The sequence below is a fragment of the Elgaria multicarinata genome, chromosome 1 (genome assembly GCF_023053635.1).
Source record: "Elgaria multicarinata webbii isolate HBS135686 ecotype San Diego chromosome 1, rElgMul1.1.pri, whole genome shotgun sequence".
Taxonomy (NCBI): domain Eukaryota; kingdom Metazoa; phylum Chordata; class Lepidosauria; order Squamata; family Anguidae; genus Elgaria; species Elgaria multicarinata.
The window spans coordinates 89,314,372-89,331,512 of record NC_086171.1 but is presented as its reverse complement, the minus strand read 5'-3'; the positions used below and the strand labels follow the sequence as shown (position 1 = coordinate 89,331,512).

Genomic DNA, 17,141 nt, shown 5'->3' with positions numbered 1-17,141 from the left:
TGGCTCCTATAAATCTTCGAAGATATATCAGAAAAGACGGGGGACTTGGTGTTCCCTCCTGTCTCCAAGAAACTTGACTCCCAAGTTATAAATGAAGCATAAATAATGTTTGTAGTTCATGCAGACTTGTAAAAAGCACTGCCTTCAGCAGTATATGCCTCATTGATTTCCATGGATCTATTTATTTTTACTTATTTTATTTATTTACTGCATTCTCTACCACCCAATACTCTAACAGTGACTAAGTCCGGCTCCAACCCAGTGTTCTAATATTAAAGCTGTTACTCAGCAGGGCAAAGGGCGGTGCCTGCATTTGTAGTTGATGTTTGTCTCATAGGGATTTTGTTAACGTGCAACTCTTTTATTCCTTCCTCCTTTCCCTTGAAAGGTTGTCTGATGTGATTGGTGAAGTAACTGGTAACTCCTTATCTACTTGCACAAAATCTTGTCCGTCACCACTCGCTTCTCCTAATGGAAAAATCGCCTTAGCTAGCCCTAAACGTGGTCAGAAGAGAGAAGAAGGGTGGAAGGAAGTTGTAAGAAGGCAAGTTAAATTCTGTGACTGTAGTAAATTCAAGGTTTTTTCATTTGTATATCTCTGCTTTAGAATATTTTATTTCATTCTTGTGTGTTCGTGTTGCAACATCAGTGATCGTCTGGTAGTTGCATTTTTTGTTTAGTGTACACATATCTAAGCTTGTAAGTTCCTGTCATGGAACACTTTGGAATCTGTTTTCTGTGTCAGCACCTGAGAAGTGGGATATGAATGCATTTCCTTTGTGTATAATGGCAATTTGCTAAGACACAATAAATCTGTGTATGTAGAATGCATTTCCCGTGGTGGTGTCTTCTCTGTCTTTTCAGCCTGGATTTAACTGGGATGCCTCTGCAATTAAAACTCTTAATAGAGTGCTTCAATACTTGGTTTCAGTCAAAGCTTTCTAACATCTAGCCCTGAAACCTCAGTCTCTAGTGTCAAGTATTAGCATGGCGTGTCTGCTTTTCACTTGTAAATTTGCTGGAAAGGAGAAAGCCTTGGAATATCTGCCTTTCATATCCACTAAATAACTAAACAGTCAACCTATGGGCACCTGTGATTTGGAACATGGTGTAGCTTCCAGACAAGCTAACACCCTTGCACATCTTTTTTTTTTTTAACACACACAACTTTCTTCCTACTAAGCACTACCTAATTTCAATTTACTAAACCATTCTCATTGCTTTTCATACTTTTTTGTAGATCAAAGAAAGTTTCTGTTCCATCAACTGTTATTTCCAGAGTAATTGGAAGAGGTGGTTGCAACATCAATGCTATCAGAGAATTTACAGGAGCACACATAGACATAGATAAACAGAAAGACAAAACGGGGGACAGGATCATAACAATAAGGTAAATACTTATTCAGACGCTACTTATTAAAATTATACAAACTCACTTGGAGGGCTTCTGTATGTATTTATTACATTTACTTTTGTATCCAGCCTTTTTCCTCCTTAAGGAACCCAAGGAGGTCTACATAATCCTCCTCTCCATTTTATCCTCACAAACTACAGCCCTGTGAGGTAGGTTGGGCTGAGAGTCTGTGACTGGCCCATAGTCACCCAGTGGGGACTAAAACCTGGATCTCCCAATTCCCAGTCCAACGGTCTAAGCTCTACACACTGGCACTCAATTACTATTTACGAAATGGTGCCTCCACCCAGTGTGGAAAAAGCCCAGGCTGCCTTGCATCCTGCTGCTATCACCGATGTGAAATCGGAGATAGCAGCAGGAATGAAGGGTGGCAGAGACGGGGGCTTGCCCATGTGTGGGGAAGAGCACTTACTCTCCCCACCCCCACCCCATGCAGGTGAGTCCTGTTGCCCCGTCTCCCCATTATAGCAGCAGAGATGAAGGGTCATTGGGACTCACCCATGCAAGGAAGAGCAGCAATTCTCCCTGGCATGGGCGAGTCAGGCCCTGGCCTCCTGACATCCCTGCTGTTACCTCCAATCAGAAATAGTGGGGATGCCCTCTGAGTGGATTCCTCCTTGGAGCCTAAGCCCCACCCCCTGGAGGAACCCCAGAAATCAGATTAGGGTACCCCGTGGGCTGGAGGTTCTGCAACCCTGTACTAAACAAACTTACATGACTCATGTGAGTACTGTTATGTAAAACTGCTTTCAAACACGCAGGACCTTCAGTGGAATAGTGTAGTGCGTCCTTCCCCTCTGACAGGAGTACTCCTATTCAGAGTTCCAGCTAGCTGGCCAGCTGTGCCCTCCTCCAGATACTATAAACTAAAAGGGGCTCAGGCGTGTCAGTTCGCCCGCCCCCCTTCCACTCCTGTTTTCCAGTTTTCTTTTCCAAAGACACTCAACATTTGATGGTTCCTGGAGGCCACTGAGCATAGTCAGCCCTCATTGGGCTGTTTTTCAATGTTTTGTGCTTGTGCATGCCTTGGCGTTCCCTCAGCCATTCTGATACCTCCTTTTGTTTCTCACTGGCCCTGTTTTGGATCCAATCCTGTCAGCGCTTAATCACCTGAGTTCACTATTACAGAGAATTATTCTTGTACAAACATAGAGCCGCTCAATTTCATTTCTGCAAAGATCATCCATTTCATGTGTTTTCATGTAACGGGTGGGAAGATTTAAATGTATCTGTGAATGACAAAAAAAAGTCCTCAATTTTTATTCAACTCTGTTACAGGGGAGGCACAGAATCAACAAGACAAGCAACGCAGCTCATAAATGCCCTGATTAAGGATCCAGACAAGGAAATTGATGAGCTCATTCCAAAGAGTCGTTTAAAAAGCTCTGCAGCCTATCCCAAGACAGGGACGTCAGCACATGCCACCGCTACAACTGCTCACAATTCTGTAGCTGGGAGCAAGGTGACCACTGTAGCAATCTCGTCATCCTCTCAAATTGCCACAGTGCTTTCTGTGCCTACGATTTCTTCAGCATCTTCTCACAAAACGGTCAAGAACCCAGTGAATAATGTGCGTCCCGGATTTCCAGTTTCTCTGCCATTAGCTTATCCTCCTCCCCAGTTTGCACATGCATTGCTTGCTGCTCAGACTTTCCAACAGATCCGTCCACCAAGGTTGCCCATGACCCATTTTGGAGGAACTTTCCCACCAGCTCAGTCCACCTGGGGCCCTTTCCCTGTTAGACCTCTGAGCCCCGCAAGAGCTACTAACTCACCTAAGCCTCACACGGTGCCTCGCCATAACAATCAGAATAGCAGTGGTTCTCAGGTGAATTCCGTGGGTTCTTCAACTTCCAGTCCAACAGCTACCACAAGTTCAGCTGTGTCTACTGTGCCTGTTACTTCTTCAAATGGCAGTCCCAGCTCACCTTCAGTTCGAAGGCAACTCTTTGTCACTGTGGTTAAGACATCCAGCACTACCACAACCACAGTTGCAACTACTGCAAGCAACAACAGCACAACACCCACAAATGCCACGTATCCTTTCCCTACTGCCAAAGAGCACTATCCTGTGTCGTCCACTTCCTCCCCTTCACCACCAGCCCAGCCAGCAAGGGTTTCTAGAAGTAGTCCTTCAGAAGTTGTGACAAATTCCCCAAGTAACGGGCTGCCTTCCTCTGACCAGGAAGTGGGCAGTCCCCCAGTAGTGGAAGCAGCCAGTCTGTCCAGCAACAGGCCATTAAATAGTGGCGCTGTTGGCATTCCTTCAGAGCATCCTGCTCAGACACAGTCCCACGGGTCTCTTTCCCAAGAAGCTAGACCACCTCTACAGCAGCCTCAGGTTCAGTCACAAGATCCTCGAATGGTTGTGCCTCCAAATTTAATAACAGTGAGTTCTTCTGCGCCAGTAGTTGCCCCTGCTAATGCTCCGGTGAACTCTCCAGTGAACTATCTTTTGCCTCAGGCATCAGTGGGATCTACGCAGCAACTGCCTCCAGCTAAAATGGAAAGCCCCGCCATCAGGCTACCTTCCCATGGAGCAAATCTTGCACAGAAGAATTCAGCTCCTGCTCAGAATTCTTCAGTTGCCGTACTTAATATCAACCACATAAAAAGACCCCATAGCGTTCCTTCTTCAGTACAACTTCCTTCTACCTTAAGTACACAAAGTGCTTCTCAGAATGCAGTCCATCCGGCAGGCAAGCCCATGGCCACCAACTTCAGTGCTGCTTTACCATTTGGGCCCTTCAGCACACTGTTTGAGAACAGCGCTGCCTCTGCTCATGCCTTCTGGGGGGGATCTGTCTTATCATCTCAGACAACGCCAGAATCCATGCTGTCTGGAAAGTCTTCATTTCTGCCAAACTCAGATCCATTACATCAGTTAGATACTTCCAAAGCCCCCGGTTTTAGGCCCCCACTGCAGAGACCAGCTCCAAGTCCCTCAGGTGAATATTTGTACTGTTCTTTCCTTGTTTCACAGTTTGAAATATTGCCACACACTTAACTTGTGTAAGTTTTTACCTCTTCATTACTGGTTGCAAAGCTCTGCAGTCTGGCTGGTATAAATTCTCCTCTTCAGCTTATTTATAGCCATCCAGTGGTCTAGAATACTGGAGTGCTGTAGAAGACAGGCTGTTTTTCTAGAAAGAAAGCTTGGCTGGAGGATGAGTGAGCTCATACTTTCTCCTTACAGTTAATATTTGTCTTACCTCCACAGCAAACAGACACAGGTCTGTGGGTGTGCTCTGTTTTACAGGGAAGACAAAAGTGGGGTTGGGTGGGAAAATTCTTTTCTTGAGGCCAAGCATAATCCTTAGTCCTGGTACCTATGTGAACCTAAAGCTGACCTTGCAGGCATGTCTCCTCTCCTTCCTCCCAGTGATAAGGAATATGCAGTGGGGCTAGGTGTGTGCTTAGAATCAGCTTCCATCTGAGTTGTGGGCTGTGGTTCCTCCTCATTAGTATTTTTGGGGCAAGTGGGAGGGCTTGGAGGTTCCTGAGTAATGCGGTGGCTAAGCTAATGAGAATTTTGACCCAGTTTTTAGGTCATGCTGCACACATACACACACCACACTGTTGCAGCTTGGGTGAGTAGCTCTAGGCAACATCTTGGGTCTACCATTTTCCCAGATGGCTGGCTCTAGGTCACACCAGGGCTGCCATTTTGCCAGGCCCGTGGCTGCCAACTTTTTGACCATGCCATACCCTCCTGTGGCAAACAGCCTCAAGTTCTGCCATGTTAAGAATCACCACCCCTTTTTGAGTGCCTTACTCTGGCCATGGCCACCAATTTAGGAGAAGCCAGCTCTAGGCTATGCTGTCCTGCACTCCCATTTGGACTAAGGAAATAGCTGACAGTGAAGGCCTTTCCTAATAATATATGGGGTGTACTGCTGAGCAGAAAGAACCTCAGCCCTGGGGAAGGGAGCCTTCACAACCAGATCATATCACACTTCAGGACATGCAACTCTTTTATTCCACCCCCATTTGGGACTTCTTCATATCCCCTCACCAGCACAAATCTTCATCACCCCCAGATGACAAAAGCACTTGTGGTCCACCACTCTGCACCTACCCCAACCTGCTCAGCTCTGGCCACTTGTCTATATTGTTAGTTTATAAAGTTTAAACAGCTCCAGACCAAGTTACCAGAGGGACTGCCTCCTCCTGTATAGGCCGCCCTACAGTCTCTACATTCTGAAGAGAAAGCCATGTTTACCATACCACAGCCTACTGGTGCTCACTTGGCCATGGTGCAGAGTTGGGGTTTCTCCATTATGGCCCCCACCATCAGGAATGATCTCTCCATCGAGAGCATGCAGGCTCCTATACTGTGGAGTATTTCCGCTGACAATTAAAAACGTCTGTATGCCCTGGTGTTTTCCCGACTGCTAGCATCATTACTTTTTTTTTGATATTTTAATGCAATATTTTCTTGTTTTATTACAGTTAGTTTATACTTTATCATTAATTTACTTAATAAGCCACTTTAGGATGATGATGATGATGATTAAAAATGAAAAGCAGTATAGAAATTCACAAATAAATGAATACAATATACCAACTTCCCCCAACCTGATGCTTTCCAGATGTTGGATGATGGGCGTTGTAATCAACACATCTGGAAGGCATCAGTTTGGAAAGGGACTGGTATTGACAACACTGAACAAGATGGATACAGTGTAAGTCAGGTTCCTATGTTCCTGTAAACAGAAACTGCAAACAATTTTGCAGCTGCTATCAACTCAGGGTACACCATCTTTTTTTCCTTTTTGTGCACCATCTGGAACTTTGTTCAAGCAGATGACTTTAATTGCTGCATCCTCAGTGTGTATTAGCCATGATCTTGGTCCACTGCATCCCACTTTTCAACCCAGTCCGCAAAACAGAGTGAATATTGCATGAGTGAGGAATTCAGCATTTATCTTCTTTTCCAAAGAGAGTTTAGCCCATTCCATCTACCACGATTCTAGATTCCTGGATGGTGACAAGAAGGAACAAAGGAGAACTTGTTTACCTGTGAATTCTCCTCCTTATCCAGTTCCCACCCAACTTATTCTTTGCTCTCTGGATCCCAAGTTCGGGAATCTTCTCCTCAATTAGGCTTGGGGTTTCCTTACTTACCTGGCTAGAAGCAGAAGCACCACAACCCCGGCATTTGCTTTGCAACCTTATTCAGATTTGCTGTCTGATATAATAAAAGTTCTCAGTGGAAGAAACCTGGAAATGAAATTTTGAGATACTCCTTAATTTTGACTTGAAAAAAGTATTTTTTCTCTTAAAACGTATGGAATATATTGGCAAGTGGGAAAGGAATTTCAATGAAAATTTAATGAAAAGGGCCATGATAAATGGTAATGAGTGTAGTTTGAATGTAGATTGATTTAAAATCTGTACAAAAAATATAGCCCAGTGTTACTATACTCCATGGGAGGGAAAGGTCAGTGTTCAATTTAACTAAAAGCAAATGCTGGCAAAGAATCTTAGATGGATTAATAAATTGAGGTTGCTTCCATTAAATACATTGGTAATTTCTTTAAATATGTATTAGATGAAGTGAGAATGTAACACAGGGAAATCCTTTCTTGTTAGCAAAAACTTTGCTAAACACTGGTTGCATGCTCAGGCATCTCTGATATATATATATATCATTAATTTGTGAATTTACTGGACATGAACAACATAATGAAGCTTTCTCCTGTGAATGTTTCAGGGAGCTGTTGTATTTAATATACATGTAACCAGACTACCCTAGAAATTTGGGTTTCCATTAACACTGAATTGTGTCTAACTGAATTAATTTTATCTTGTTTAGATTGTGACTGATACAGTTTGTAAGTAGTGAGGTAGTATGGTTATTGTCCTCTTCATGTAAGTAAATACATTGATCAATTAATGTGCATAAAATTCAAAGAAAACGGGAGAAATCATGTGTAGTGTGTTAACGATTAATGCTGAGGAAGCAATTTGTTTGCAGAAGTTACTTCCTTCTCTACATCTTCTGTTTCATATGCCATTGTTTTTCCAGGGAGAACTGATATCTTGCAAATCATTTTATAGGTATTGTCAGTATTGATTCACCGTATGGTTCTGTAACGCCTCCCTCTACACATTTGGGTAACTTTGCTTCAAACCTTTCAAGTGGTCAAGTGTATGCGCCAGGAACACCTCTTGGAGGAGCACCGGCAGCTGCTAATTTTAACAGACAGCATTTTTCCCCACTCAATTTATTGCCTCCATGTTCCTCTGCATCAAATGGTGAGTTGTTAATAAAACTAAAAATATCTGTTTTGTTGCAGTAATATAGACTGGGGTGTCCTAATCTTATATGAGATCCCTTCAGCTGGATGCCATAGAGAAGGCTGGGATGGATCCCTTTCTTAGTGCTCTACTCTGCTTTGATTGGAGTAATCAGTTACTGTAATGTCTGTATCTTGGGAACCAGAGTCTGGTGCAGTATTAGCTGAGGTGGTTTTGCACTATACAACCCTTAATAGACCTATCTTCCTAGAAATACAATTTGATTAGTTGATGCTTCATTTTTACAGTCTTGCATTTTAAGCTTTCCTTTTGTACCTGAATATGAGAACTAAACGGCATTTGCCTTGAGTTTAGAGCTTCATGTGTTTTGTCATACATCTCGATTCCCCTTCCATTAAAATTAGTGGGGGAACTCTTGGTGGGAGGAGCTTCTGTGTACATGTCTGAGTGCATGTGCATGTACATATGTACACCTACCTGCAAAGGTTTTGGTGGATTCGGATGTTTAGTGGAGTATTGGTAACATTGACATTTGTCACCCTGCCACAAATGTCATTGCGATATATATTCAGTGAAGTTGTATCAACCCTAAAGTTCCTTTTGGTTTATGTCTAGATTCCAAATGTGAACAAATGTAACTGCAATTTTGTTTCTCCAGCAAACCACAGAGTGTTCCTGCGTTTGTTATATTCTAGCGTTCTTTTCTAACAAATAAGGAAATGTTGAGTTTCGACAACTGTGATTGTGGATTTGCAATGATGTACTCCGACAAAAAGATTTTTCCAATAGTTTCTTCAATTGTATATTCTAGAAAGTCAGCTATAAAAGATTTAAATGTCCACCCAGTGTGCGGCCGCTGTAAAGAAGGCAAACTCCATGTTAGACATTATAAGAAAAGGAATTGAGAATAAAACAGCCAGTATCATACTGCCTGTATACAAATCTATGGTGTGACCGCACTTAGAATATTGTGTACAGTTCTGGTCACCACACCTAAAAAAGGATATTATGGAGCTGGAAAAAGTGCAGAAAAGGGCAACTAAAATGATTAAGGGGCTGGAGCATCTCCCCTATGAGGGAAGGTTACAACAACTGGGATTGTTTAGCTTGGAAAAAAGGCTAAGGGGAGACATGATTGAGGTGTACAAAATTATGCATGCTATGGAGAATGTGGATAGGGAGAGCACATAGTTAAATTATGGAACTCACTACTACAAGATGTATTGAGGGCCACCAATTTGGATGGCTTTAAAAGGGGGTTGGATAAATTCCTGGAGGCGAAGGCTATCAATGGCTACTAGCCCTGATAGTTGTGTGCTATCTCCAGTATTCGAGGCAGTAAGCCTGTGTGCACCAGTTGCTGGGGAACATGGGTGGGAGGGTGCTGTTGCACCATGTCCTGCTTGTTGGTCCCTGGCGGATGGCTGGTTGGCCACTGTGTGAATAGTGTGCTGGACTAGATGGACCCTTGGTCTGATCCAGCATGGCCCTTCTTATGTTCTTAAGCTAATGGCTTATTGTCCAAATTGTGTCAAACCTCTAGATAGAACCTAACCATACTGTAACTAGTGGCATTTTAGTAGTTAAATCATGACATTTCAATAGCCTGTATGACTTCTTAGGTTTAGTGTGTATTGAAGTGGAAGCCTCTTGTTTTGAAATACTAGGACTAATGAACATCTTTAACTGGTTTCAATATTTATTTTTCTTTAGAGCCACCCCCTCAGCCAGTGTCTGCTGGAGTTAGAGCACCATCTCCAACCCCTTCACCTGTTTCCCTGGGGTCAGAAAAGACCAGCAGTGTGTCTCAGGACAGAAAGGTCCCTGTCCCAATCGGAACAGAGCGTTCTGCACGCATCAGGCAAACTGGAACATCTACGCCCTCTGTGATAGGGAGCAACTTAGCCACTCCAGTGGGTCACAGTGGTATATGGTCTTTTGAAGGGATAGGAGGAAATCAAGGTGGTATGTATTGCCTTGCACACACTTATTTGTCTTCTCATGCCATGTTAGACAGGAGCTAAAGCATAGGATGAGGACAATTTAAATGCTAGAAATTATATTCCTACCACAAATGGTAGTCTTGATTCTCTGCATCACAGTTCATTGTTCATTAACTGGATACTTCATTTGAACTTCACTTGATTGTTTAATACAATCCAACTTTACGAGTTTAATTTCTTCTTAGTCTTTCCATGATTTGTTAATTGAAGTTAAATGAACCTTAAGTTATCAAGAGCTACAAGAAATAAAGCTTGTGCAGTACTGTTTGTTTAGATTCTAGATCATTCTGCCAAGCTTTTGGAACACAGATGATATGTCTGGCATTAACTGCTCACTGCTACAGCTGAGTAATTTAGGTAAATATGTGATGCTTATGGATATACCCACTTCTTTCTTGCTAGATAAAGTAGATTGGTGTCACAGTGGAATGGGAAACCATGTGATTCACAGGCCAATGTCTGATCCAGGTGTATTCTCGCAACATCAAGCAATGGAGAGAGACAGCACAGGAATTGTAACTCCTTCTGGTACATTCCATCAGCACGTTCCTGCAGGATACATGGATTTTCCTAAAGTTGGGGTAATGATTTAAATGTTTTGCCGGGAACTCAAATATAGAAGATGTTTTGATACATATATCCTGTTGAAAGACTATTTCTTATATAAGTTGTGCAGCAAGGGCATGCATTATCACTGTCTTTCCCCTCTGATAGTTTGTGGTGAGACGCATGCTTAAGCCCCTTTGTAGTCATGCAGGAATTCTTAAGTAGAGAGAAACTACTGACCAACATAAAGTCAGCACCGTAAGTAGACTGGTATGTCTCATGTTTACACCAGGGATGATCAGGGTTCCTACTCTTAAGGCTCATATGTTGAAACATTCTCTGGTGTTGTGCCCAAGCTGTGGAGCTACCTAACCCAGGAGGCCCATTTGACGCCCTGCCCCCACATCTTTTACTGACTTTCTGATGCTAGGTAAAGTCCGTTCTGTTTCACTGGGCCTCCAGCATACATTTGAATTGAAAGTTGCCCCTTTTTTCTGCATCTTCTTTTTTTCTACTGTTGTGTTATTTTTTTTTAACATAATTTGTATAATTACTTTTATTAGTTTTTAATTCTATATTTTGTTAGCTGTTCTTAGGGGTTATTTTTAGTGAAGGAAAGGCAGGACAAAAATACTGTTGTTAAATAAAATGTAGCTCTGCCGCAAGAATCAACATCTGTCCCTGTGAACTCTCTCCCAGTGCCTGGTGGCCTCCAGATCTTTTGGACTTCAATTTTCTTCATCCATGGCTATTCGTAAATCTCTCCCAGCTTTGCCCACCTAGGTTCTCCATGTTTTTATTTTATTTTATTTTTATTTATTGCATTTATATCCCGCCTTTTTTTCTCCAAGGAACCCAAGGCGGCGTACATAATCCTCCTCCTCCTCCTCCTCCTCTCCGTTTTATCCTCACAATAATAACCCTGTGAGGTAGGCTGGGCTGAGAGTCTGTGACTGGCCCAAAGTCATCCAGTCGGTTTTCATGGCCGAGTGGGGACTAGAACCCAGGATCTCCTGACTCCCAATCCAACAATCTCACCACTACACCAGGCAAGACCTTGCAGAGGTCCGTCATGACTCTCTACCCTATCCAGGTGACCCATCCTGCCTTTCAGTTTAGAGTGTATCTGGAGATGGGTATTCAGGACATAACAGGGATTATGTTGGTCTACCACCCACCCTGATGCCCAACAGTCTCCCTTTTTGAGGTAGCCAGGTTGGTCTCAAGGTTAGTGCTAAAGTCGCCTCTGCTTGTTGTCTTGGGAAGCTTCATCATACATGTTTAGGCCACCTTGTTGGGAATGGCTCAGGACTTTATGGCGTCCCCACTCATTCAGCAGGATACTTTGGATTTGGTTTTCTGCATAGGGTAGAGTGATGGTGATCTGGAAGTGGAGGAACTTTCTATATAGTCCCATTGTCATGGGCAGATCACTACCTGGTGGAGTTAGACTTTCTGGGACTTGGAGCCTCTGCAAGGGAGCTGATAAAGATGGTCTATCTGAGTAAACTGATGGCTCTTGGGGATTTTCCTGTCATCTTGATTGACCTCTGGAATGGAGAACTGGCTTGAGTGCTTGACAAAATAGCTCTTGAGTGTCCTCTTCCATGGAGTAGAGCCAAATGAGCTCCCTGGTGACATTGGCGGAAAACATGAGCTGCAGCTCATTTGAAAGCTTGTTCTGTGGCTGTGAGGATGACAAAGAAAAGGGAAGTTTTCTTAATGTGAATTCATGTTCTTGGCAGCTTCTGGAGGACATTTTGCTTCTTCAGATCAGCTGGGACCTCCTGCATGCAAAGCATGCACTCCAACCACACTGAGCCATGGCCTCTCCCACTAGAACTTCCAGTTCTTGCTTCTCTTTCTGACCCAGCTCCCAAATAGACAAATATTCGTGCTCCAGCTGGCTCTATTGCAATACTTCCTCCATCCTTATCTTCGTTGGTGCCAGTGTGGCTGGAAAGATCTTTAAGAAGCTAGGAGATGAGCAAGTATCTGTTGAATTTATGGTACATAGGCATTTCTTAAGCACTTCTATCAACTGCCCAGAACCAGCACTTGAATTTCCTAGGAGCCACCTTTACTACATACAGTATAAAGCAGCAACTCTGCAAAAATTGGTATGTAACATGTAAACATGTATTTTGGTACCGTTTATTTAGGATGACTCAAACTTCTAGCAAGTGTATTTTAAAACGTTTTGCAGAGAAGTTGTAACACAAATTTCTATAGTATCCAGATCAACTATGGTTATTTTAGAATTCTTGAAGAAAAATGTGTATTTTTTAAACTTCAGAGATAAAATTCTATTGTTATATGTATCCAAAATGTGTCTAATAACATGTTCTTTTCCTTATGATAGGGGATGCCTTTCTCGGTGTATGGGAATGCAATGATTCCTCCTGTTGCACCCATTGCAGATGGTACTGGAGGACCTATATTCAATGGACCTCATGCTGCTGACCCATCTTGGAACTCACTGATAAAGATGGTTTCAAATTCTACAGAGAATAATGGCCCTCAGACAGTAAGTCTATGTGCCTTACTGTTTTAGACATGTTTGATGTACCAATGAATTTTTACTATTACCGTAGAAGGGGTAGTTGACCTGTCTGCATATTTTTAACCATGTCCTAGCCACATTGTTTGCCCAGTACCTAATAATTCCATACATATAGCTTGGATTTGAGATAAGGAGAAAGATAATGTAGAACTGTAATGTGAGAGCCAGTGTGGTGTAATGGTTAGAGTATTGGACTGGGACTCTGGAGACCTAGGTTCTAGGCCACACTTAGCCATAAAGCTCACTGGGTGACTTTGGGCCAGTCACCAACACTCAGCCTAACCTACCTCACAGAATTGTAGTGAGAATAAAATGGAGGGGAGGAGGATCTTGTATGCCACCTTGGGCTCCTTTGAGGAAAGGCGTGATATAAATGTAACAAATCAATGAATTTTTTTTAAATACCTATTCGAAATGGCAGGTTCTGCATAGCTTAAAACCTTTTGCTCTTCTCCCTCAGGTATGGACTGGAACATGGACACCTCATATGAACAGTGTGCATATGAACCAGCTTGGCTGAGTGGGGATCACTTTTGATAGCCTGGAGATTTTCTTTTGGCTTAAAGGAGAATACAAATTGGCAGAACCAGTTTTCCTCAGCTCTCAGATCATTCTTCGGTTGTGTTGGACTGAAGTGTGTAGGCTTTCGCAGAAGAACGTACTAACTGACCCTTTTCTGTGAACGTTGTGACTGCCCATTTCCTACCATCATATGGTTCAACTTAGCCTCTCTTAGTTTCATTTTCTTTTCCCTTTGATTATTATTAATTTTTGGACATAACTTTCCGTTGAAGCTGTTCTTTGGCTGGTTGGTTTTTAGTACTGTAAGCTGCTTCTGGGCATACACAGAAATTTAGCAAAATTATGTAAACTTGATCCTGAAGTTTTAGAATGGCAGATAAATGTACAATTGTTTACATAACAGAAATGGCTAAGCAGAAAGTAAATCTTTTCAGTATGTCAGTATAGAGGCTCTACTTTATGTAGACTTTAATGTGACAGATGTACCTTCATATACAGCAGTCTGGATGTTTCCTTCATACATTAAACTATTAATAAGCATAACTTTTTTCTACTTGCATAATTTTAAATACAGCAGAAAATGGGCATTATTTGTTGGCTCTCCCCACAGCTTTATACGATGGAATTTGACATATATTCATTATGATTTAATTTACTTTTATAACAGGAATATGAAGTCAAAGAAATAGTTCCCCATCTCCTTTTCAGATGTTGAACACAAAACATAAACACAAACCTCTAACCTCCGCAACATTTAGGCTCTTCAAAAGCTATTTCTTTTTCCCTTCAATACCATCAGTAAATGTTTGTTCTTTAAGGGATTTTTAGCAGTTCTGCAGAGATCTTACTAACAAATGTGGCTTACTAAAGTCTGTTGAGTTATGTCCTTCAATAAGTTTCAGCATAGCCATTTGTGGCTTTCAATTACGTCACGTGCAGAATTCTGTTGCCATATATTGTTTTACAATCAACTATACTGAACTGAAACATGTCCAGCATCACCATTTTCTAAGAACTACACTAACAGAAACGTCCCAAAACAAAGCATTATTCAGATGATGTTGGAGTATCATGCCAGGAAATAACATGTTCTGAAATGAAATTTTGTTGTATTGATTTGCAAGACTCCAATTCAAGACATTTAATGTGGCCATCTTTGATCATTTACAGCACCTAGAAAGTCAGCTGGAATGAAATATCAGCATTCTAATTAGGAAAGAAGCTGTTTAGCTCTAGAGCAGATTTTAGAAGCACCTATGCCAGCTGATGATGCCTAATTATCTTTACTTAAGATCCTACTTATAACTGATATATCTGTGAATGTGTGAAACGTATTTTTAAATTTTATAAGCTGATCTATTACTCATGTTTAGTACTGCATGTTAGGATACAAACAATCCATTGTCTCTTTCCTTTGCTAGATGGAAAAAAGTAAACTGAAAGTCTGTTTAATGTTACAGTAGCACTAATTAGCCTGTTCTCATAGGGTGTTATAGTGCAATCTTCTACACATCAACTCAAACATGAGTTCAATGGAGCTACCTCCCTGGTTATAGAATTGCAGCCTTAGTGGCTCAATGTTAGACTTAGTTGAATGAAAATCTCAGATTACTAGACCAGTTCAGTTTCTCAACTACAAACCTGGAGCTTGAAAATGCTGTTTCATATGTAAAGCCAGCAAGAAAAATGGTTTTCCCAAAGAAAACTGCAGCCTTGCAAATACAACTTGAGATGTTGGAAGGCTTGTGAATACATACCAGTTCACCTGTGTACATGCCCTCTATTGGTGCTCTTAAAATAAAAAATAACCCTGCCATTGTCACTTACTGTTCCTACTGAAATGTTTGAATTGGTTGAAGCAAAATTAATACCTAACAAAACTGCTGTTGATGGAAAGGAGAGGGGAAAAACTCAGTTTTCAGCACTTTAATGAGTGGGGGACTAATGTTATTCAAGTATTTTATATAAGATTTCCCACTTCCTTTAGCTGATGCATCTCCACATTTAACTAGGATTACTTTTCCCTCCTTGAAATAATCCTTCAACATAGATGCTGCTTAGTACTTCTTACAACAAAATATATTGTCAGGTTCAGCTGAGCTAAGTTTCTTAGGATGTGGTTTCTTATTATAAAGCTTATCTGTATTTTATTAACTTGAAAGCAAAACTGTTGACAGGAGAACAGGATGGAATACCCCATTTCTTGTTTATGGAATAAGGCTTGTTAAATTAAATATGGTGGTGGGGGTGCTAGAAGTCTGTATTAGGAACATTTTTGGAACACTTTTTATATTTCAAATGTAATGTACTTGACCAATAAAGACAAGGAACGTGTTCTTTTTGAGACCTTCTAGGTCATCTCTATTTTTTCAAAAAACATTATTATATAATTGCTTGGAAAATATATAGGCAGATTTTTTTTTCCTTTTGATTTAGAGAATAAGCTCACTCCATGAATTCTAAATGTGGTAGAACTTGCTAACAAGCCTATTCCATTCTTTGCTATTTCACACAAACATCTGAATAGAAGCATTTAGGATTTCATGATATCCTATCCTGATATTTTAAAGTGCCATTGTACAGAAGTGCATTTCAAAAATGGGCAGAATCTAAACAACTATAGCCACAGACTTGATCATGATTGATAAATTTTAATGTTCTTTTGAATGGCAGACATTAACATCATATCATAAGCTGCTTATTCTACTCCTATCTGTGTCAAAAGAGGTTAGAATGGGGGGGGCTGGAGGAGTGCTATTCAAAAAACACAAGTCCAAAATTTCTTTGGGAACTTCAAATTATTTGTGCAGTTCTTTTGAGCCAAGCGGATTACTTCGTTTTTAATGTTCATGTCACTTCTTCCACTAGTAAACATTGCTTAACGGAATTCATGCCAGAAGAGTCAGTACCACATGAATCTAGTAGTAATAGTAGTAAAAATATAATAGCAGTTTATATAGCACAATTCGAGTATTCATATTACCTAACATATCTGAAATCCACACTTGGCCAATACCTTTATTAGGCCCAAGATGCCACAAAATAGTATGCATGCTTTCAAGTTCTCCAGAACTCTTCATCCAGCTAAGTGATACAAAAAAATGTGGTGAAGAGTACAAAGATCGGCCCATATTATGGTCATGTTATCTGTATCTTAGACTCAGTCTCAAGGTGAAGACTGCAAACTGAATTAATTAGTTACCAGTAGGTGCTGCAGGTAGCATTCTGAGACAAAGAAGCAATGGCTGACCCCCATTTCTGAAAACCTAAAGGTCAGCTGTAACTCAGATCTCTCTCTTCCCTTCATCAAAACAGGTGAATTGAAGCCAAATTGTTTAGTATTAATTTGTGGTTGGAGGAAATGGAAACTTCAAATGCAAAGGCCCTTTTCAGGTGGTAGATTCCACCCTGAACAACTAGATATGATATTCTCCAAGACACATAAAAATTCAGCTTAAGCTCTTCAGACCTCACGGCTACAACATCTGGGCTAATCTTTGTACTTTGTCTTTTGAACCGCACCCCATTTTTTTGTACCTTTTAGCCTGATGAAGTGTTCTAGAGAATGGAAAAGCTTGCATACACTTTTGTAACATTTGGGTTGGTCCTAATAAAAGTATTGCCCAATTGTGGATTTTGGCTATTTTTTCTCATGGACCAGCACAGATACAATCTTGTTTTTTATGTACATTATCTGAGTAACTTTTGTGAAGATCCTACTACAATATCAGCTACTATTATTCTCCCTAGAGCAGTTGGTAAACTGTGGTTGAGACAACAGGCTACCTAGTAAATTTGTGGCTGAGGTGAGATTTTAACCAACTTCTGA

The 17,141-nt window shown here is 41.3% G+C and overlaps 1 protein-coding gene across 3 annotated transcripts in view; it reads left to right on the top strand.

Annotated features, from left to right (window-relative positions):
• ANKRD17 (ankyrin repeat domain 17) overlaps positions 1-13,855 on the top strand; it is a 123,888-nt gene extending 110,033 nt beyond the window's left edge. For all 3 annotated transcript variants that reach the window (XM_063131721.1, XM_063131739.1, XM_063131730.1), the window contains exons 27-34: positions 389-544; positions 1,241-1,390; positions 2,693-4,362; positions 7,478-7,675; positions 9,392-9,643; positions 10,084-10,262; positions 12,590-12,754; positions 13,251-13,855. In XM_063131721.1, coding sequence (XP_062987791.1) covers positions 389-544; positions 1,241-1,390; positions 2,693-4,362; positions 7,478-7,675; positions 9,392-9,643; positions 10,084-10,262; positions 12,590-12,754; positions 13,251-13,310 — 2,830 coding nt within the window. In that variant the 3' untranslated portion in view covers positions 13,311-13,855. The remainder of the gene's footprint in view (positions 1-388; positions 545-1,240; positions 1,391-2,692; positions 4,363-7,477; positions 7,676-9,391; positions 9,644-10,083; positions 10,263-12,589; positions 12,755-13,250) is intronic.
• Positions 13,856-17,141: the final 3,286 nt, after the last annotated feature.